At 40.7% G+C, this 19,695-nt stretch overlaps 2 protein-coding genes across 11 annotated transcripts; one reads left to right on the top strand and one right to left on the bottom strand.

Moving 5' to 3' along the window:
• Positions 1–615: 615 nt before the first annotated feature.
• PNRC2 (proline rich nuclear receptor coactivator 2) lies at positions 616–4,353 on the top strand. Of its 2 annotated transcripts, XM_026012451.2 has the most exons (3): positions 616–905; positions 1,799–2,000; positions 2,282–4,353. In XM_026012451.2, exons 1-3 carry the CDS (start codon positions 662–664, stop codon positions 2,283–2,285), a joined length of 450 nt encoding a protein of 149 aa, XP_025868236.2. In that variant the 5' UTR covers positions 616–661; the 3' UTR covers positions 2,286–4,353. The 2 variants fall into 2 exon arrangements, with proteins under 2 accessions (XP_025868236.2, XP_025868239.2); XM_026012454.2 differs by lacking the exon at positions 616–905 and having other exon boundaries at positions 1,869–2,000.
• A 2,553-nt stretch (positions 4,354–6,906) lies between these two features.
• SRSF10 (serine and arginine rich splicing factor 10) lies at positions 6,907–19,325 on the bottom strand. 9 transcript variants are annotated; one of them, XM_072750771.1, is made up of 7 exons: positions 19,041–19,269; positions 17,301–17,472; positions 16,562–16,924; positions 13,714–13,810; positions 12,051–12,213; positions 11,766–11,819; positions 6,907–11,631 (listed from the first exon to the last, which is right to left on the bottom strand). In XM_072750771.1, the coding sequence occupies exons 3-7, from the start codon at positions 16,592–16,594 to the stop codon at positions 11,334–11,336; spliced, it is 645 nt and encodes a 214-aa protein (XP_072606872.1). In that variant the 5' UTR covers positions 16,595–16,924; positions 17,301–17,472; positions 19,041–19,269; the 3' UTR covers positions 6,907–11,333. The 9 variants fall into 9 exon arrangements, with proteins under 9 accessions (XP_072606872.1, XP_072606874.1, XP_072606875.1 ...); XM_072750773.1 differs by having other exon boundaries at positions 11,766–11,816; positions 19,041–19,216; XM_072750774.1 differs by lacking the exon at positions 16,562–16,924 and having other exon boundaries at positions 6,907–8,220; positions 13,714–13,817; positions 17,368–17,472; positions 19,041–19,325.
• Between the last annotated feature and the right edge of the window lie 370 nt (positions 19,326–19,695).

Here is a 19,695-nt window from a genome sequence, read left to right as displayed (position 1 = left end):
ACTGAGCCACCCGGGCGCCCCTGCTTTCTTGCGCGCTGACAACGGGTGAGATACCGTGTTCAGAAATACCAGCCGCGGGCCTCGCCCCCGGGGGCCTGGGGGCGGACGCGGGGACCCGCAGTCGCCCTAACTCCGAGGGCTCTAGCCGAGGGCTCTAGCCGAAGCGAGGGGCCCGCGGGGACACAAAGGAGCCACTGACTCGATCCGCGCATGTGCGGGAATCGCCTCCACAGGCGAGGCCCCTTCGCAAAGTTTCGAGGAGGCCGGGGTGGGGGACCCCAGGGGGAACCGCAGGACGGGCGCCAACCGGGCCGGGGGGCTGCAGGGACGTTCTCGCGACCGAGGAGAAGGAGGCGGCGAGAGCAGCAGCGCGGGCGGCGGCCGGCGCTCGGGAGGGAACTTTGTTGAGGCTCTTCCGTCGGTGAAACCCGGTCACGGGGCCCAGCGAGCCCACCTCGGAGCCGAGCCGCTTCGGTCCCGCTCCGCCCTCCCCGGAGCCGCGGGGCCGCGGCCAGGAGGGCGCTGGACGCCCCTTCCCCGGCGCCCAGCGCGCGCGGGCAGGACCGCCCCGGGGGCGGAGGGGCGGGGAGGGGCGGGGCGGGGCGGGGCGGGGCGCGCGGGGGGCCGGCCGGCGGCCGGGGCTGCAGCAGTTGTTCCCGACATGCACCTCTCGGGGAGGATTTCAAACCCGGCCGCAAGCTCTCCTCCCTCGGCCCGGCCGGCCCCAGCAACAGGCGGCGGCGCGCCTCTCATTGGCCAGGCGGCGCGGCGGCGCGTGCTGATTGGCCGCCCTGCCTCCCGGCCCCGCTTCGGCGCTCGCAGCTACCTCCATTTTGTCGGTAGAGGCGGAAGGAGGAGGTCGAGTCCGGACGCCGAGGTGGTCAGCAGCTGGCTCGTCGGTGCCCGTGGGTTTCGTTCGCTCCGTGCGTCGTCTCTCCCTGGGAGGGGAGGGGGGCTTCGCCGCCGAGCAGGAGCCGCCGCCGCCGCCGTCCCGAGCTTGAAGTCGGTGAGTGGCGGCGGCGCCGCGGGCGCGGCCATGTTGGCGGCCGCGCTCCCCATTGTTGGGGGACGCGGCGAGACCGGGGAACCGGGGCGGGCGCGGGCGGCCGGGAGGCCGCCCGGAAGACCCGAACCTTCTGGGCTCGAGCGCCGACTGACCCGGGGGCTGTTGCAATCGTCTGCAAGGCCCTTGCCCTTCCCGGAAGAAGGGGCTCGTTGGTTGGGTCCCCGGCTTCCTTGGGATAGGGGTGGAACCGGGAGTGCGTGGTGCTCGCCCCGAGCCCTTTCTGTGTAGTCGAGATGGGAAATTGGCTTAGGTTGTGGCTTGCGAAAACTTGATGGGGAGGAGCCGAGAGTTCGTAACTGAAGGGGGACACTTTCCGTGACGTCGACGTGTTGCGATACGTGATGGGCCGCAAGATGGGAATATTCGAAGCGGATTTTAAAAACGTGGTCTCTTGAGGAAAACTCCTTTTCAGCCGGTTTCTTGGGAGTGGCTGTAAAAGCTGATGCTTCCCTGGTTTGAACATTTTGGTGACAGGATCCGTGAGACAGGGAAGTCCCCACCCTCCCGGGGGGAAATGTAACTCGTGGGGACACTTGCAGACCCCACCCCCGCCCCCGGGTCGCCGGGCTGGGCGGACTCCACGGACGACAGGGACAAGAGGATTTTCTATCTTACTAACTAGTTCACGAAGCGGCCATTCTTAACTGTATTTCTGGAGTAAATATGAACCATCCCTTTCCCCCCAGGTTTTTTGAGTTGAAGTAACGGAGTGATCTCTACTTTCCTAGCTAGGACTTCTCTCAAGCTTGTGTGCTGAGGAGACTCCGATGTTGGCCTCAGCTCCTAGGCTGAACTCGGCGGATCGGCCCATGAAAACTTCTGTATTGAGACAAAGGAAAGGATCCGGCAGAAAGCAACATCTCTTATCCTGGGCTTGGCAGCAAGGAAGGGGACAGGTGGTGGAAATCCTGCGATCCGAAAAGCAGACCGAAAGGTACAAAATTCATGTTTTGGAACAAAGCTCCTAAACCAGTTGTCTTTATTTTTAAAGTGATTGTTCAGATTTTCAGATTAAGCCTTTTATAAAGAAGGTAATAAAGGCTGTGCATACAATGAAGTGTGAATATACAGTGAAGTTAAAGCAACCGAGGAGCAGTTTTGATTCTTTCCAAAATGAATTCTGGAGTTACAAGTTTGGGGCTACAGAACCTTCCTCAAGTTTTGAACTTTTCTTACTGGAATTTTGCTCAATATTTTCTTTCCATTTATGTGTAGGTGACAAAGAAGCTGAAGATGGGTGGTGGAGAGAGGTATAACATTCCAGCCCCTCAGTCGAGAAATGTTAGTAAGAACCAGCAACAGCTTAACAGACAGAAGACCAAGGATCAGAATTCCCAAATGAAGATTGTTCACAAGAAAAAAGAAAGAGGACACACTTACACCTCCTCAGCAGCTGCACGGCAGGCCATGCAAAACGGGGGGAAGAACAAAAATTTTCCAAATAATCAAAACTGGAACTCTAGCTTATCGAGTCCCACTTTACTTTTTAAGTCTCAAACTAATCAGAACTACGCTGGAGCCAAGTTTAGTGAGCCACCATCACCAAGTGTTCTTCCTAAACCACCAAGCCACTGGGTTCCAGTTTCCTTTAATCCTTCTGATAAGGAAATAATGACATTTCAACTTAAAACCTTACTTAAAGTACAGGTATAAAATAAGATAAAATACTAATGTTTAAATTTAGTTCTATTTAAGGGTAGTTGTCAGTTGTTTCAGACCAAATTCACTAGGGAATTAATCTGTAAAATTGCTAATGTAGAAAACATTATTAGATTTCATCTTAACTGTTTTACGTGTAGTGTGCACTGTGATGTAATGGTAGTATCAGTGCAACTTGAAATAACTAAATTATTGATAATTGTACTTGATATTGTGTTCTCGATTGAGTAACTCTTAAATGAAACCTGTCAAATTTAGATTTGGGGAATGGTAATCAACTTTTCCTATGGTCTGCTGGGCACAAATACTAATTTAAGATTATCATTCATGGATCAGTAGATTTACTTGTTGGAAGCTAGTGAATCTGATTATAAGCATCCAGTTAAGATCTAAGACCTACAGGGATTGGAGTAGTTGAATATTTAACAGTTTAAAGTCCTAGAAACACCCAAACCAGGAATATGACAACAACCCGATGCACTGCCAAAAAGAAAATATGAGTTTTTCTTAGAGAATAGTTGCATTTTTGTAAAACTATGCTGGTGAAATGTGGTAAAGGGCACTAGGGGCTATCTAATTTAGATGAGACCATATATCCCAATGGCCGTTTGTTTCATGCAGTGGGTGTCTGCCAACTAATGCACCAAAACCATTTCTTACAGAAACAGTATTTGGTGGTCACTGAGTAGCTTTCAAAATACATTTTTGTATTACAGCACTGCATAAGCTATTCTGACAGTGATCTGGTCTCAAATCATTCCCTGCAAAGCTTACTTGAAGTGGGGAGCTGTATAATGTGAAAGTTTTAAGTACCTTAGGAAAGAGCCATGTAAATATATGTAATAAACTTGTAGCATATGTAAAGTTTTGTTGGCTTTATCCTACAAAAATAGAATATTTTAGTATGAATTTGCTGAATGTAAGACCATGGACTCTGTTTTTATACTATGGCCTGATTTTAAAGGTCCAAAATAATTTGTTTTTAAAAGTTTGCCCTTGTGCTAAAGTGCCAGTGTATGTATAATTGATCTGGTTGTAAACTATATTTCAAAGTAAATCCTAGTGTAATAAGTTTTATATAACTAAAGGTTTTAAGCTGCTAAAACACTTCCTATTTTTAAGAGATGTGAGATGCAGTATGGGACTAATTTTTCTTTCTTAAACCCAAAGATTAAACTATTAAAGGTCCCTCCAACCTTAAAGATTCATTCTGGCTTTCAATAATTTTTGTAATCTATAATATGAATATAGTTTAGTGTATGATGTCAGTATATATTTTGTTACTAGTCCAAGTGCAACCCAGGGGACCATTAATGCAAAAGATGTAATTTCTTGCATAATATCTTGATAACGTGTTTTTACCTAAATATAAGTTAATCCAACATTAACTTACAAATCTGTATGGGAGACTCAATTTAAAAATTCTAATTGTAAGTGCCCTATTCTAATTTGGTGGCTTTTTGACATTTTAAAGCAGAATGGCCAAATTGTATTTCCCCAGTTAAACTTAGATTGAGGTGATATTGTTCAAGTCAAATAATGCTATCCTAAAGTTTACATAGTACTTCATGTGCATTTGTGAATTTCAAGCATGAAATTAAAAAATAAAATTGCCTCTTCCCCCCCCAGTGGCTTGTTTGTATTTTATGAAAGATTGTTATGACTATCTTTACTATTTTAGAATGCACATAATTAACTGAACTGAAAAATGAAAGTACTGTTATTTAAGAGGTTACCAATTTGCTGATAAAGACATTTGGGTCAGTTCAACAGTTCTACAACAGCTCCCCACCCAAGTAGGCTTAACAGTAAAAGACCACAGAACACTTTAGAAACTAAGCTTCTGATTCATTGGCAAGTCAAAGCAGGTTCAATCACCTGCCTCTTCCTTTTCCTACATTCAAAGGTGACAGGTTTATAGAGATAAAGGACTCCTGGGTGGTGCAGCGGTTTAGTGCCTGCCTTTGGCCCAGGGCGCGATCCTGGAGACCCGGGCTCCCGGTGCATGGAGCCTGCTTCTCCCTCTGCCTATGTCTCTGCCCCTCTCTCTCTGTGTGACTATCATAAAGGTTAAAAAAAGAAAAGGATTCCTCAAATTAACCCTTGTGTGTGTCGGTTTTTAGTACTCAGGAGATTCATGAGACACAGGAGAGGCAGACACCTAAGCAGAGAAAGCAGCAGGCTCCTTGTGGGGAACCCGATGTGGGACTCCTCCCAGGACCCTGACCTGAGCCAAAGGCAGATGCTCAACCACTGAGCCCCCCAGGAGTCCAGTGTTTGGATGTTATATATGAGTAGAATTTCCACCAGGGAACTTTGGGTGGGGGGGGAGGCATCACAAGAACCACACTTGGTTCCAGTTTGGGGGGGGGGGGGGGTGGCTTCAACTAGTTTAATAGGTGGTGAATCCCAGCGCAATGCCATTACTTTTATCATGCAAACAGCAAATAACAGATTTGGAGAAAATCAAAACTTCAGTTTTTTATATTCCCAGTGTAAGGTCTATGAACAATGCCAAGGATTGTCAAACTCAATTTTCTGTAACTGCACTGAAACTTCACTGGGTTTATACAATATATATACTAAATTTTGGGCTTAGGATTGACTCAAGTGGGAAGTGTTCAGACTTGAGGATCAAGTACAAAAGGCTTACTAACCATAAAGTTTTTAATAGCTAGGGATAACCTAGGGAAAAGGTTAATGATCATAACCTCTCACTCCCAGAAGAGTTACTTACAATTTTGGTTAGCCTACAGGAATTTCCCAAATTATTGTACTTGTGAGAACCAAAAAGTTGTTGTAAAGAGAAACCACCTATCCTCTAAGGCTGAAGTCAGCCATGTAGCCTTAAGACTGTTAGAACTTAAATTTGTCATCTTTTTGATGGTGTACAGTATGATGGAATCTGGGTCTATGACCTAGCTTTACATTTAATTTCTGGTTAAGTTCTATTTCCAAAAGCAAGCACAAGGCAGGAAAAAAAAAAACGAAGGTTTTTGGGTTTTTCTTTAATTGCATTCTCATCGGCAATTACTCTGTAAAACAGGAGACAAAGTACATCTCTAAAGCCTCTCATGCAAATGAGGAAGGCCTACCCAGCCATAAACCTGGAAGGCAGAACTAAACCTAAGAGGGGAGGAGGGGACACCACATTTTTTGGTTCCTAGACCAGTTTATTTCACTCTAGTGTTCAGAGACGGGATCTACAAAAAACTAGACACAAAGGCCTTTTACTTCTTTACAAGCTACTCTGTCAATTATCAATAAAAGGAATTTACATGCCTTGCTTTTTATTCCAAATAAAGAATCCCAACTTTAATAGGGCGAAACAACTGTTAGAGAATACATAGAAACACAATGCAATAAACATAACCAACACTGTTGGAGGAGGGGGGCAGAAGAAAAAAACCCAAGAGAAGGAAACTTTTCTATAGCAACTATGTCTTAAAGATGTCAATAGCTGAATGAAAACAAATAGGCAGCTTTCTTCATTTCTCAATTAGAACGGCTCTGACTTCCTGGTAGAAATACCATTTAGAGTATTCCTCAACTATCTTTGTGCTCTTAAGTCATAGCTTCCCCTTTTCAAAGCATCTCAGGAGTTTGTAAACAACAGTATGGTCAAAAAAGCAATACAAGGAGACTGAAATTTGGAAAGCCAGAATGGAGACAGCCTGTCACAATTAGTTGTGAGATCTTAGGTTATACTGAATCTTTTTTTCATTCAGGAAGATTACAAATATCTTTTGATATATTTTTCCATAAATCTATTAAATCTTCCTTCTACATGAACTGTAGATTCCATTATATTTTTTAAGTTACAAAAAATTTCCCATTAAAAAAAAAAAAAGGCACAAAACAGCAGTAGAGGAACCACATGAAAAAACCATTAACTCCAACCTAGGATTTGCCACTTACTCGCTGTGTTATTAGGCAAGTTTGCAAAAAATTTTTTCATCAAACGGATAAAAATACTTCCATTTCGTATCTTCTGTAGTTATGTGCAATATTTTCAAATTTTTTTTATAAAGGCTCAAACACTTCCATATTTTTAGATGAGTAACTTCCCACGGAAAGCAGCTTAAAATGTGGCAGAAACATGACAAAACTCAAATGTGAGTGATGAAGAATCATGTATAACAAACTTCATATCCTAATAAGGAACTAAGGAATCCAAAACATTTTTGTGATACTATAAAAGTTATTTATTCACTATACACAGAACATGTCCCCTATAAAATGTACATGTAAATCACTAAAAAGTATAATCTGGTGAACATTTTCTCAATTACAGAACATACTAAATCAGTTGGGATAACAGCTCTCTGTCTGCCTCAAAATAATCTAATTATAGCACCCAGAGTCTCCTTTATATCTAATGCCAAGTTAAATACTTATTTTTGGGATTATCGCCTAATATGTGTTTGAGGAGGCAGAGTTAACAATTTAATATAACTCTAGTATATTACAGTCACTGCACAATAAATCAGTTTATTACAGATTAAAACATTTTTTCATTATTTGTATTAATGGGATGCAAACAGAAATACTGGATACTTTTAAATGTCAGATAACCACAAAATTATCTTTGATAGTATTCTGGGTCTTATAATTACTTTAAGATACGAATGGTGTAAAATAATTATGAATAATACACCTCGAAACAATGAGGCTGTACTGTAATGATTCACTAGATTGTGCTCAGTAGACATTTATTAAATAAGTGAATTTTCTATTTTTCTCCCCAATTACCCAGAACAATTTTTGCCCACAGAAAGGGCTCTGTAAATAAATGTTTGCTGAATATACTGACTTAGGATAGAGGTGAGAAGAGATGGACCCTCTTAGCTAGATGTCAAGTATCAGAATCGGAATTTACCTGGGAAAGAGTGTAAGGAAGATGTAAACTGCACATGGCATACAAGTCAATAAACTTAGATGCCAACAAAGCAAACCATTAAGCAGAAAAACACTGGCACTGGAATAAACAAAGGCAAGATTTGCCAATAGCGAACATGGAACTGACTTTAAGAGATAACCAAGAAAAAGTTTATATTGGACCATACCTTTTCTCACCCAATTCAGTTTGAGACAGACCAACAGAGGCACTGTGAGAGACTATGGCTGTCTTCCTTGATAGTCAGACATCCTAGTTTCCAATCATTTATTATGGACCTGTTACCCATGAATCAATATAAACCTATTCAGATTTAGGGATTAGTTTCCACAAGTACAAAGTTGAATTTCCTTTTATTTGTCCTAAAATGCTTACTTTCAAACTTGAAGGGACTTCAATTATTCCATGTAGTTTCGATAACATTCTTTTATCTTTTCAGACCAGAGTCAAAATATTCGTACAGTATTCATACTGCAGCACCTTCCACCCACCCTTTGGTCGCTTGAACTGCCCTTCTTTGGTTCTTTTTCCGCTTTCTCAGATCTTTCTTGAAGTGTAGTAAGCAGAACTGTACTGGGTATTCCAGCTGCAGTTTGGTCTTAAATAAAAGAAGGATGTTTGTCAGTTTGGTTTTCTTTATTCTTCTCTGTGGTATACAGGATTTTGTTAGTTGAACTGGATGTAGCAGCTTACTGGGCCAAATTTTCAAGAGAATAGTACAATAGTCCCCAGGTCTTTTCCCTGGGTTGTAAACTTAACAGCTCATACTCTATGTAGCACCTTTCCTTTCTCACTGAAGCATTATCTGTCATTTTTCTTCTTGCTTACTTGGCTTCAAAACAAAACAAAACAAAATGCAGAGAGATCTTAAGTAAAGAGAGGTGAAGTGTCAGTCTTCACTTGAGTCTTCATATGACCTACTCTAATATTGATAACAGTGCCAGACACACAGTAGATCCTCCATAACTGTAGAACTATGTAGCCCAAAATTAAAGCACTGTGTAAGGATCCTCATCAAGTATGAGTAGGATCCTAACTATCATGGGTTCAACTGTAATTTAGTCCTTTTGAAGCTGTTACGTATGTCACTTTAGAAGTAACATAGTTCTCAAGGAAATGGGGGGGGGGGGGATCATTTTAAGTGACATAAATAAAAACAAAAATGAGATCATCAGGCCTTCTGTTTCTACACAAAGACTGAACAATTTCAATGGGATATCTCCTCAATCTAGTTTTCTCAAATTATAGTCCATTAAAAAAAAAAAATAATAAGGACTAGGCCTGGGCTCAAATCTTAGATCTGCCTTTTACAGCCTCTCCTTTGTGTCTCAATTTCCTTATCTGTGATATGGGGTTACTCAAAGTATCTTTCTCCTAGGTTTTATGAAAAGTAAATGAGTTAACACATCAAGTTTTTAGAACTGTGTCTGGCACATCATAAATACTAAGTATCAGTTAAAATTGTTGTCATTATATAGTAGCTAGAATTCAAACCATAACATACCTAAACCAGTTTCCCCAAGTGGTTATCACTTAATATATTAACTGCTCACTGACATTCAATGCAGAAATATTTTAAATCAAGCCATAAATATAAGGCCCAATACATCTTGTTTAGGACAGGGAAGAGCAGTATTGGACCATCCAATAATGAAAATATAAACTTACAGTTAGCGGACTCAAATTTCATTTTAATACTTATATTAATACTACCAATAATCTCTATTATTTAACCCAAGGGGCTTAATATGCAATCATGAAACTCTGACATTACATAAGGAATTTTTAAGTAGTATATAAAAGATGTACCTTTCTGGCAGGATCTATCATTTCCAAAGAAAAGCTAGTTGTGCCTAGTGCAACACTGATTAAAAATATTCCTAAATCTACAAGAATTGTTTCCACTGTTATTTTAGAATTTCATTCAAAACTATAATAATTCCAGTTAATCATTATTTCCTTCATTTTGTTTTTATTATAGCATGTTTGCTTAATTTACAGCAAGCAGAAAATAAGCTGGGTCTTGTTTTGATCCAAACATTGATGTTTTAAAGGTTGTACACAATATTTGTTAAAAAGAACATATAAAAATACCTTTTTAGAAGCTTCTATAAGAAAGAAAATACAAAGTTTAACCCCACAACTTTCCTCTTTGCTAGAACTGCAAACTACTTCTACAGTTTTAAATAGACTTTTTGTTGTTTAAACTATACATCCAGGAAAATCTAAAAAATTAAAGAAACGTGCATATAAATGATTGCATAGCAGAACATGAACATTAACTGCAAACAGTAAAGAAATGAAAGTTAGAAATACTATCAAATATACAAAGGTTCTAGAATCAATCCTTTAAACACATTCCACAAACAGTATTTAAAAACCATCTTTTGTTCTTTTACAGGCAAGGCCTAGATTACTAAAACCAAAATTGAAAAAAAGTAATCCTCTAAAAGGAATCGTTTTCCCACAATCTTTCTTATACCTGCAAGCAAGCAATCTAAAATTTTAAAAGATGCTAGCTTTTATTCTGAAATGAGATTGGACATGTCCCTTTTATTGCCCCCCAAACGATCTCTCAGAGAAATGCTAGAAATTATAAATGGTTAGGGTCTTTTTTTTAAAGTCAGGTATTTATTGCCAGGTACTACATTGAAAATCAAACTCAGAGATGTGACTCTTAATTCTTTTTCCAATATATTTTAAATTTCATGGCACCATAGAATCACCTAGAATGGGAGTGTTCTCTTTCAACTTGCCTCACGTGAAATAAGCTGAGGTGTGAAGAACAAGCCTCCTTCATAAAGTGGTAGGCGAATTTTGATACAAATGCACAGGGCAGGTGCTAGAAGCATCAAAATTCAGTTTTTATACTCTGCGTATGCATAAACAAAACCTACTTTGAAACAATTTACTTGCTGCTTTTCAATAGCAGTAAGAAAACTAAGCAATATGACCAGCAATGCTCCTTAAAGTTTAGAGTAACTACATGAGAGCATTTTTCCCCTTAAAATGATTTCTGCCACCATTGACCTGCTCAAATTTTAAGGTAGTTCTTCCGATGTTTTTATGTTCCAAATCTTCAAGAAACCAGAAAAAAGTAGTGAAGGCTCCATGTTTCAGTCAAAAACTCAATCTTCCCCAATCCTACTTAACGCGGCTGGCATCATTCCCCAAGACAGCAGGGTTAACAAAAGAACTATTCCACGCTCTGTCTTAAATTAACTATTATCACGGGCCTAGACATCTTAACAAGACAAAAAGGTCCACCCTGAACCTAAATGTGTCTGATCAGTGTTGTACTGTGGCTACAACTTCACTTTTGTATCATTCTATCTTATTAGCAAGCTACATTTCTAGGTTAACAGTTCTACCAAATATGGATATGAAAGTTTATTTTTAATAAGACAATGTTGCAAATTATGGTCAACCAACATCTTTTCACCAATACTTCAAGCATAAAAAATGAGAATCTTTACAAAAATATACAGAGACACCACAAATTGGTAGCTGCCCATAACATTAAACAAACTGGACTCTTAAGAGTGGCTTCTCAACAGCATATCATTTTAATTATAACCATTTGCCTGGTACAGGGAAAACTGACAAGTGTTTTTTTAAGCATCATTGCAACATTGTATTCCTGATAATTTAAGTAAACCAAACTATGAGTAAATGAATGATACATGCCTAAAAATATCAAGGTTTTTACTATCAGTGGCCACTGGACTTAGGACTAGTCCAAGACCTTGATCTAGATTTTGACCTAGACCTAGATTGTGATCTTGACTGAGATTTGGATCTAGGTGGTTCTTTTTTCCTTGATTCCTTTTCATATCTTGAGCCAGACTTATAATGTGTTTTGGAATCTGTTTTAGAGGTGCCTCTAGTTTTGGTGTGAGATGCAGACCTAGAACGTGATTTAGCCTTCATTTCTTTCTTGGGCTGGGACTTGGACCGTGATCTTGAATTGGATTTAGATCTTGAAAAAGATCGATTTCGGTGTTTGAATCTTTCAAAACAGAGGAGAGATACAATTAGAGTAAAAATTAGATTCTATATTAATCAAATTTGTTATTTTTAGAGCAAAAGTTCACTCTGAAATTGAAAAAACGTTTAAGTCTTTTTCAAAGCAAAGTTATTTACCTATCATTGTCGGAATGGCTTCTGCTACGCCGTGGTCTTCCAGCCGGTCTACTGCTAAAAAGTACATCAGAAAGAGCAAACAGTGACAAATGTCTATTTACAGTCTTCTAAAATTTTTAATTAAAAAAAAATGAGCCATAAAACTTTTTAAATGAAGCACTAAAATATTTTTAGTTTCAATGAAGCATTCAATGTATATAATTAAAGTGTACAAAATATTAAAAAATTAAAAGCTAACAAACATAAATCTTTTATGAATATTACTGTACTACACATCACACTTACTTTCTAGGACTATAAGATCTTCTATAGTTGTAGTCAAAGGACCGGCTTCTTGATCTTCTTCTTTCATAACTTCGGCTTCTAGAACGTCTGTATCTGTCATAATCATCATAGCGTGAAGAACTGTACACATTCCTCCCTTCCTTGGCTTTCATTTGATTTGGAGCTATGAAATAAACGGAACAAAATATTTAGAAATGTTAATATCTTATACAGTAAGTCTTCAAATTATAGGAAAATTTTCCTTATTTGCCTCCCTTATACCCCTAAATCGGCATCAAGGTTAATACAACTATTGATCTTGAATGATCTTGAAGAAGGGATTTGTTTTTAAGGAAGTCTATCAAAACACTGTTATGTTAAAAATGATACTTTCGGGCAGCCTCTGTGGTGCAGCGGTTTAGTGCTGCCTGCAGCCCAGGGCGTGATCCTGGAGACCTGGGATCGAGTCCCATGTCAGGTTTTCTATGGAGCCTGCTTCTCCTTCTGCCTGTGTCTCTGCCCCCTCTCTCTGTGTCTGTCATGAATAAATAAATAAAAAATCTTAAAAAATAATAATAAAATAAAAATGATACTTTCCAGTATCTTCCCAACTATTTTTTTTTTCCAGACCTTTTCACCATTTGGCTTGCTGTCAAAAAATATGCCAACTAACTCCAACTTGAGGAAAATTTACCACATTTTTAAAATTTCCAAATTAAAATATGAATGACTGAACCATATAATTTGGAATTATTCTGTGCATTTTTCACTTTTTAGGAATACAATTAACAATGATAAAATACCTATTGGTAGCCTAGGAACAATGTTTTAGTATCAAAATGCAGTGATAATGGTTGGTTATATGGTTCTGAGAGAACACAACAAAAGTGGAAAAGAGCACTTATCGGATGCCTTACCCAGTACCCCTGGACAGTCCTCAATTCCCATTACCTCATTCAAGTCTATGAAGCAAGTACTAGAAGTCTGTGTGTTTATAAAAATACCACAGCGAATACCCAAGAACCCACCACCCAACACAAGAACCAGAGAATTACTGGCAGTTAGCGTCTACTTCCATGCCCCTCCTTTCTTCAGCAGCTATATTCATCTCTTAATATATTGCCCAAGGTAACAAAATGGTTGAGCCCAAATTCAAACCCAGGTCTATGACTCCAAAGCCTGTACTCCTGCCTCATTAGCATGCAGCCTACACCTGGTTAGCTGGTGTTTGCTTGCATAATAAAAACCACAGACTAATATAAAACCAATTCTAGGTTTCACCTATAATTTTTCTCAGTTTAATTCTATCTATTCATTTCCACAGACAAGCACCCACACAAATAGCCAATTATACCGTGAAGGTCTTTATGAAGAGAAATGGCTGAAAAGACCCAATACTTTCCAAATTATTTCCCTTTTAATTCCACCCCCAGTAATTTAAACATGCCGCAGCGGATAGTATTGATCGACTTTCTTAAAAAGTCCAAACACGTATTTCAGGCATTCTAATCTTCACATTCCACCTTTTTGCAAAGTATGTGAGATTATCTATTCAAAAATTATCTTTTTAGATTTCGAACAGATAGACAAACTGCAAATACTTCAAAAAAAAAAAAAAGATACTAAGCACCATTTAAAAATGACGTATTATACATATACATATATTAGGCATAAGGGTACTTACTCTTTCGATCCCCCTGTGCGAACTGTATTTCAATTTGGCGTCCACAAATCCATTTTCTGTCCAAATTATGTAAAGCATCTTCAGCATCACGGACATCCTCAAATGTGCTAAATGTTAAGGGGCTTGGGAAGTTTTGCATACTTTGATAATGAATGAATGCTCAGATGGCAAGTCTGGAACAACTCACAATCTTTCAATATTATTCTAGAAAATCATCCAGACCTCACTTATTTAGGTTGGTTGATCTGGCTATAGACACTTCACAGCATTAAAAGCACTTGTGATTTCCTACAGCATACATTTGAAAATACACGTGAATACACATTATAAAGTTATTAAAGATCTGTTGTAGCTGAACTACCAAGTAATGCTATCAAAAATTTCCAAGTTTTAATGAAAGTTTTACAAAACAAAAAATATCAGCTCTATGCTGTATACTAAAACAAAAATTCCTTAAAATAAAACCAAAACTGTTTTTCATTTATGTTTAAGGAAAAAAAAGAAAATGCCAATAGTTCTTGTGTAAGCAAGCAGAATATACCTTACCTTACAAGAGATAAAGCATTAACTTCCATCTTATTTTGCTGTTTTTCTCCGATATACCTAACACTATTACTTCATGTAGCTGTCTTCCTTATGCCATACAGTGAAGGCTGGTATGCAATCCACTTGTGGATTATCAAGACAGAATCAAGCAATAAATACTCAAGACATCACTATACCAAAAGCGTATTACACCCATGCACAGACTATAAAAACATGCGGTCAAAAAAATAACAGACCATTTCTAAAGATTCCTGGACTGGAAAGCCCTAACTGTAATACTAAACATACAGCTTCCTGCGAGAAGTGGGTCTGGAACTGGTTTTTAACCTGAGAATTTCAAGGTAACATTTATATAAACCTGAGAGGGTCTGCGAGTACCATTTTCTGACTTGAGACGCTGCTGCCACCTTGCCCTCTTCCCTCATTGTCAGCAATAAAACTATGTGAACCCTTGACTTTACAAAGTTATTCTGCCCAAATTTAGCTCCTTTCTTAAAACCACCATTCTAATGGAAGCCAAACAAATATTCAGAGCAGTTTGATATAAAAGCTTTGGAAAGGGAAACAGGTTAAGTCTGGGTATAGATTTTTCACTCTATCCTAAAAATCTAACTTGTCCATTTACATATCTCAAATTCGAGAGACAAGCAGATCTTGAGCTGATTAAAAAACATCACCGAAGATGCACACTCCCTTCAAGACTGACACTAATATCCATTTCAGATATCAAAAAGGTCTGCCTCATCAGATTTCCTATTTTTTGTTCTGAAAGGAGTTAACCGTATCAAGTTCCCAGTTCTCTCGTCCTGAAGCTATTACGTGCATGTTAATGCAAGACAGGTTTCCCCAAGTCCTAAGTCATGGGGCTTTCAACATGAAAAGGCAAAGGATGATGATAGGGAGTTTAGAATGCTGAGTACTATAATGGAATACCCCTCAAGATTAATGAAGTTGAGCTCTAAAAGTATTTTTAAAAGTTCACTTAATGGATATACTACTTACTATCCCAGGGGACAGTATATAATTTACTTTTTAGAGGGTTATAATTAAAAGGTATCAAAGTTATTGAGATTAACTCCTTTTCTGGACCTACCCTCAAAAACAGAATCCTGGGCTGGATGAACCATGGCAAAGTTCTACTATACATGTTAAGAAAAGGCTAACTGGGAACGGAGTCAAATATCAATCTGATGCTAGTAATGGAGAAATTTGTACTCAGGATCTGCAAAATCCTGAGACTGATTTCTTTTTAACGATTTTAAGAATATAAAAAGACTTTAGGTATAAGTATGTGATTCTCCTTTAGACGGATGACAACTCTCTTCTGGCCCAAGTATCACATACTCTTGAGTCAAATCACAGTTGATCCAGGTTCCCAGGCCACCCCAACCTAGATAAAATCGGGTCAACATGGAAGCCAGAAAGCATCGCTTAAAAACAAAAACAAAAAAAACAACCACAAGCCAAATATAGCTCTTATCCTCTCTGTAACAGAGCTTTGCAACCAATTCTCTCACCTGTCCTTGCTCACTACCTTTGTAGAAGTAACAGCTTTCAACATTTCCCCTAAGTCTCACTAGGACTCCTAAGTTTCAAGAGACTTATTGAATTTAAGCAGTAACAACATTTCCTAGTCTCATGCCCACAGCCCAAACCTTTGCTCTCTCACTGAAGGAAGTTAATGTCACCTAAAACTCCGGGTTAGGGAATGACCTCCTATAGATTCTGATTAGGTACTCATACAAAGGAGAATGTCTTCTGCAATCCACTCAGGGCTAACTGATGGTATGTGGGAAAGCAGTGCAGGACCAGCAGCCTTCACAGAGCTAAGTTTAGAAGTCAGGAGTATGTATGTGCGCCCACCCCCCTCCCCAGCCACTTTAAAATCTATAAACAGGCATTATCTCCAGTGGATTTGACCTTACAAAACTACCAGAACTGTTTCTAAGTAGTTCCCAGTGCTAGCACTGTCTCCCATTTTAAGCACGACTCTGTGGAGTCGGCTTGACCGTAGAACCTCATGCTACTCCAAAGAGCACTGTCTACTACCCTATGGGATCTGACCATCTGGTCCAAAACAGAAATATGCTGAGTTTAAACTTAACAACATTACATCCTGGTACACTTTAACTTGACAAGCTAAGAGAGAGTGCATTTATACAAGACCACAATCACAACATCAAGGCCCACATAAATCAAGTTACAGGTTTTGTCACTAGACCAAACCAGAATAGTTTTGAAAATTAACTGCTTACAAAACATTAAAAAAAAAAAAAAAAGGAAAAGTTATTCTGTAGGATACATCAGGTATGACTCCTTTAATCTTGGCCATCATTCAACTTCATCTTGACCTTTAACTCTTTAAGTGCTTGTCAGAAGGACTTGTCATGAGATGCTTGGCCAAATATGACAGATGGCTTTATCTTTAACTTTGAAAAACAACCTTTTCCCCCTTTTGTAGATAAAGCGAGGCTTTGTCTCCCATTAGGCTTGTCCTTCTTCCAGCTTTTCTTTATTTTTTCTTTTCCCAAACTCTCCCTTCTCTTCAAGCCTGATCCTTAAGAGGTCTTTGGCTTGTCTACTTGCCTTAAGTGTTGAACTCTACTCTAAAGGTTCTTTCATGCTTTCTCTTTGGGGTCGCCATAACTGTACAGCTTTACATTCTCTGAGGTAACAACAGAGGACAGCAAATTAGGGGACAATATTAAAGAAGTTTACCTCATTGTTATACAATTTGTTTTTGATCAAGTGATTCAAATTAACAGACAATACCAAACTTTAATTGCTAAGCACAAGAACATATTAACTTTTAATTTGACTTACATTATAGGTGGTAGCAACCAGAGTGTATTCAAATTTAAATCACATACTATAATCATTGATTTGAGTTTCAGCAGCATGAATGGGAATTTAAATACTTTACTGTTTTTGGATTAACTTTAAGAAATAGTTAAGAGCAATGTGTGAGTCAGAATTAATTTTCAAAAATTTGAAGACATAAAACATTAGAGGACAAAAGTAAACTACTTTTTAGATGTTACCTCTTACATAAACTTGAATTTCAAACTCCAACACCCCTCACTAATCAGCCATCTGAAGAAAGGATATTGAACATAAGCAAATCCTCTTGGACGGCGTGTGTAGAAATCAAGTGGAACATACACATCAACTATAGGACCATAACGACCAAATTCTCGTCGTAAATCTTCAGACCTAAAACATCATAAAAAGACCCCCAGTTTTTATTTTCACTTCTTTAAAAAAATGTGTAAGAAATAGCTATCTTTCTGTAATCCGAATAAATGAAAGGGATTGTGCCGTATCCCTGGGTGACCATTTGCTTTCTAAATCTCAACATCAAGAGGCAACTTTAAGTGCATAAAAATATACAGGCAATCTCTCTTTTTTGAAAAAGGAACGCTAAGATCCAAGATCTTTGGAAGACAATGCAGTTTGTAATAGTCTATTACTATTTTACAGGAACAGGAAAAGGCACCTAAGGAAACCTGGTCACAATTTATCTACTGTTTCTAAACACATCTTTAATTTTTCATAAAAGGCACAGTAGCATTAGATTCCACGTTATTTCTAATGTTTCTCTTTTAAAGTACCAAACCAATACTAGTACTCCGAAAAATATCAAGCACTTTCATACTAAAATTTTAGCGACAGGGTTAGACACTTAATAGGAGGTAAAGGTTTGAAAAGTCACAAATATATGTAACTCCTCAAAATCATAAAGGTCAAAATGACAAAGGAAAAATATTCTAGACTCTAGGACACAGTTTACTTTCCTACCTAAAGTTAGGGCAGAAAAATGTAAGTCACACAGGAGTACCAAAATAAATTTGCCTTTTCAGGGATTAGGGCGATTGTGAAACCTAACATCTTTTACTGATGAGACCTCTTTCAAAAAAAATTCTGACGGCAACTACAAGCAATTAAGGGAACTGGTGAGAACAAAGCCGGATTAATCCAATTTTAGTTTTACAACGTCCTAAACCTCACTTCTCAAAGGGGCGACCGGTTATTTCCGGCAGATGGGAAGAACTAGTTCGCACCGTCTAATTGGAATAATTTATCTTCCCATTTCCAACATTCCCTTTCTCCAAACCTCTCCAACATTTTCAAAATCAGAAGTACAACACAACAACAAAAGAGTTGGGAATGCTTCGCCGTACGTGCCCCTCCCCCGATCCCGTTATTTCGCTGCAATTTTTTAACTACCAAAAACAAAACAAAACAACCCCCCTTGGGCCGAGGGGGCGTGTACCCCAAAGAACGTGAACTTCAGATCAATGCGGAGAGCGGGCGTTCGGCCGCGGCGGGGGCTGGGCGCATCGAGACGCCGGGAGGAAGGGGCTCCCGAGTGCAAGGGGGGAGGGGAGACCGAAACCCCGCCACGCGGCCCGCGTTCCCTCCTAACCGCCCCCCCGCGGCCCGCGTTCCCCCCTAACCGTCCCCCCGCCCGCGGCCCGCGTTCCCCCCCTAACCGTCCCCCCGCCCGCGGCCCGCGTTCCCCCCTAACCGACCCCCCCCCGCGGCCCGCGTTCCTCCCCCAATTCCCCCCCGCGGCCTGGGAGGACCGGGGCGCCGCCCTCGCTCCCACGCGGCGGGTGAGGCGGCGGCGCGGCCTAGCCGGGGCCCGAAAGCCCGCGCGGGACCCGCCATCTTCGCCTTCCCCTCCCCCGGCCCAGCGCGCCGCCGCCGCCGCCGCACGAGTCCTCCCCAAGCGCCCGCGGCCTCCCCGGGTAGGCCCGGAGCCCCTCCCCTGTACACACCTGGTGTCGTCGGCCACGTTCCTTACGAACAGAGACGTGTTGGGGGGGCGCAGGTAGCGGGACATGACGGCGACGTGAGTCTCGGCAGGGGCACTAACGGGCTCAGGAAACCGTCCGCGGATCCGGCGGTAGAGCCTCAGACACTCAGCCCGAGGGCTCCGCTACGAAACCGCCTCTTCTCGCGAGACTTCACTCCCGCCTCCACCCCCTCCCCCCGCCACCTGGGCTCGACGCCGGGACCGGCAACGGCTCTTTCCCGCGAGATCACCGGGCGTGCGCCTGCGCAGTCGGGCGGCGGGGGCGGGGGGTGGATACGTGCCGCAGCCTCGCTCTCATTCATTGGCTTCTTGCGCGGCCTCCTCCCCCTCCCCCAAGCCCGCTCTTTTTTTTTTTTTTTTTTCTTCGTGCTTTATTTTCCCGCCCTTTTCTGCCTTGTACCGGTTTCCCCTCCCTTCCTCCCCTTGCAAGTCAGGAAGCAGAGGTTTTAACCCCCTACTCCCGAAGTTTACAGTTTTTGCTAACCTGACAATTTAAAAAATTAGAAATCGAAGAGACCGCCGTACGATTTCCTGCTGGTCCAAGTTATGTCTTAGCTTTTATGAGATCGCTGACCTGCAAGGGAACGAGATGTATGTCCCCGTGGAGGGGGGGGCTG

The sequence above is a fragment of the Vulpes vulpes genome, chromosome 2, assembly GCF_048418805.1.
Source record: "Vulpes vulpes isolate BD-2025 chromosome 2, VulVul3, whole genome shotgun sequence".
Lineage (NCBI taxonomy): Eukaryota > Metazoa > Chordata > Mammalia > Carnivora > Canidae > Vulpes > Vulpes vulpes.
The sequence above is the reverse complement of the archived record's forward strand: the minus strand, read 5'-3'. Positions and strand labels throughout refer to the sequence as shown.

What these genes read in the sequence shown, in the direction of transcription:
- SRSF10 (XM_072750769.1), bottom strand. Translation starts at nt 19,105, where the DNA reads ATGTCCCGCTACCTGCGCCCCCCCAACACGTCTCTGTTCGTAAGGAAC. An exon ending in CGCACAGGGGGATCGAAAGA is followed by an intron (nt 12,214 to 13,713) that starts GTAAGTACCCTT and finishes TTTATTTCATAG; the next exon opens with CTCCAAATCAAATGAAAGCC. An exon ending in AGATCTTATAGTCCTAGAAA is followed by an intron (nt 11,820 to 12,050) that starts GTAAGTGTGATG and finishes TGTACTTTTTAG; the next exon opens with CAGTAGACCGGCTGGAAGAC.
- PNRC2 (XM_026012451.2), top strand. Translation starts at nt 662, where the DNA reads ATGCACCTCTCGGGGAGGATTTCAAACCCGGCCGCAAGCTCTCCTCCC. An exon ending in CAGCTGGCTCGTCGGTGCCC is followed by an intron (nt 906 to 1,798) that starts GTGGGTTTCGTT and finishes TTTCCTAGCTAG; the next exon opens with GACTTCTCTCAAGCTTGTGT.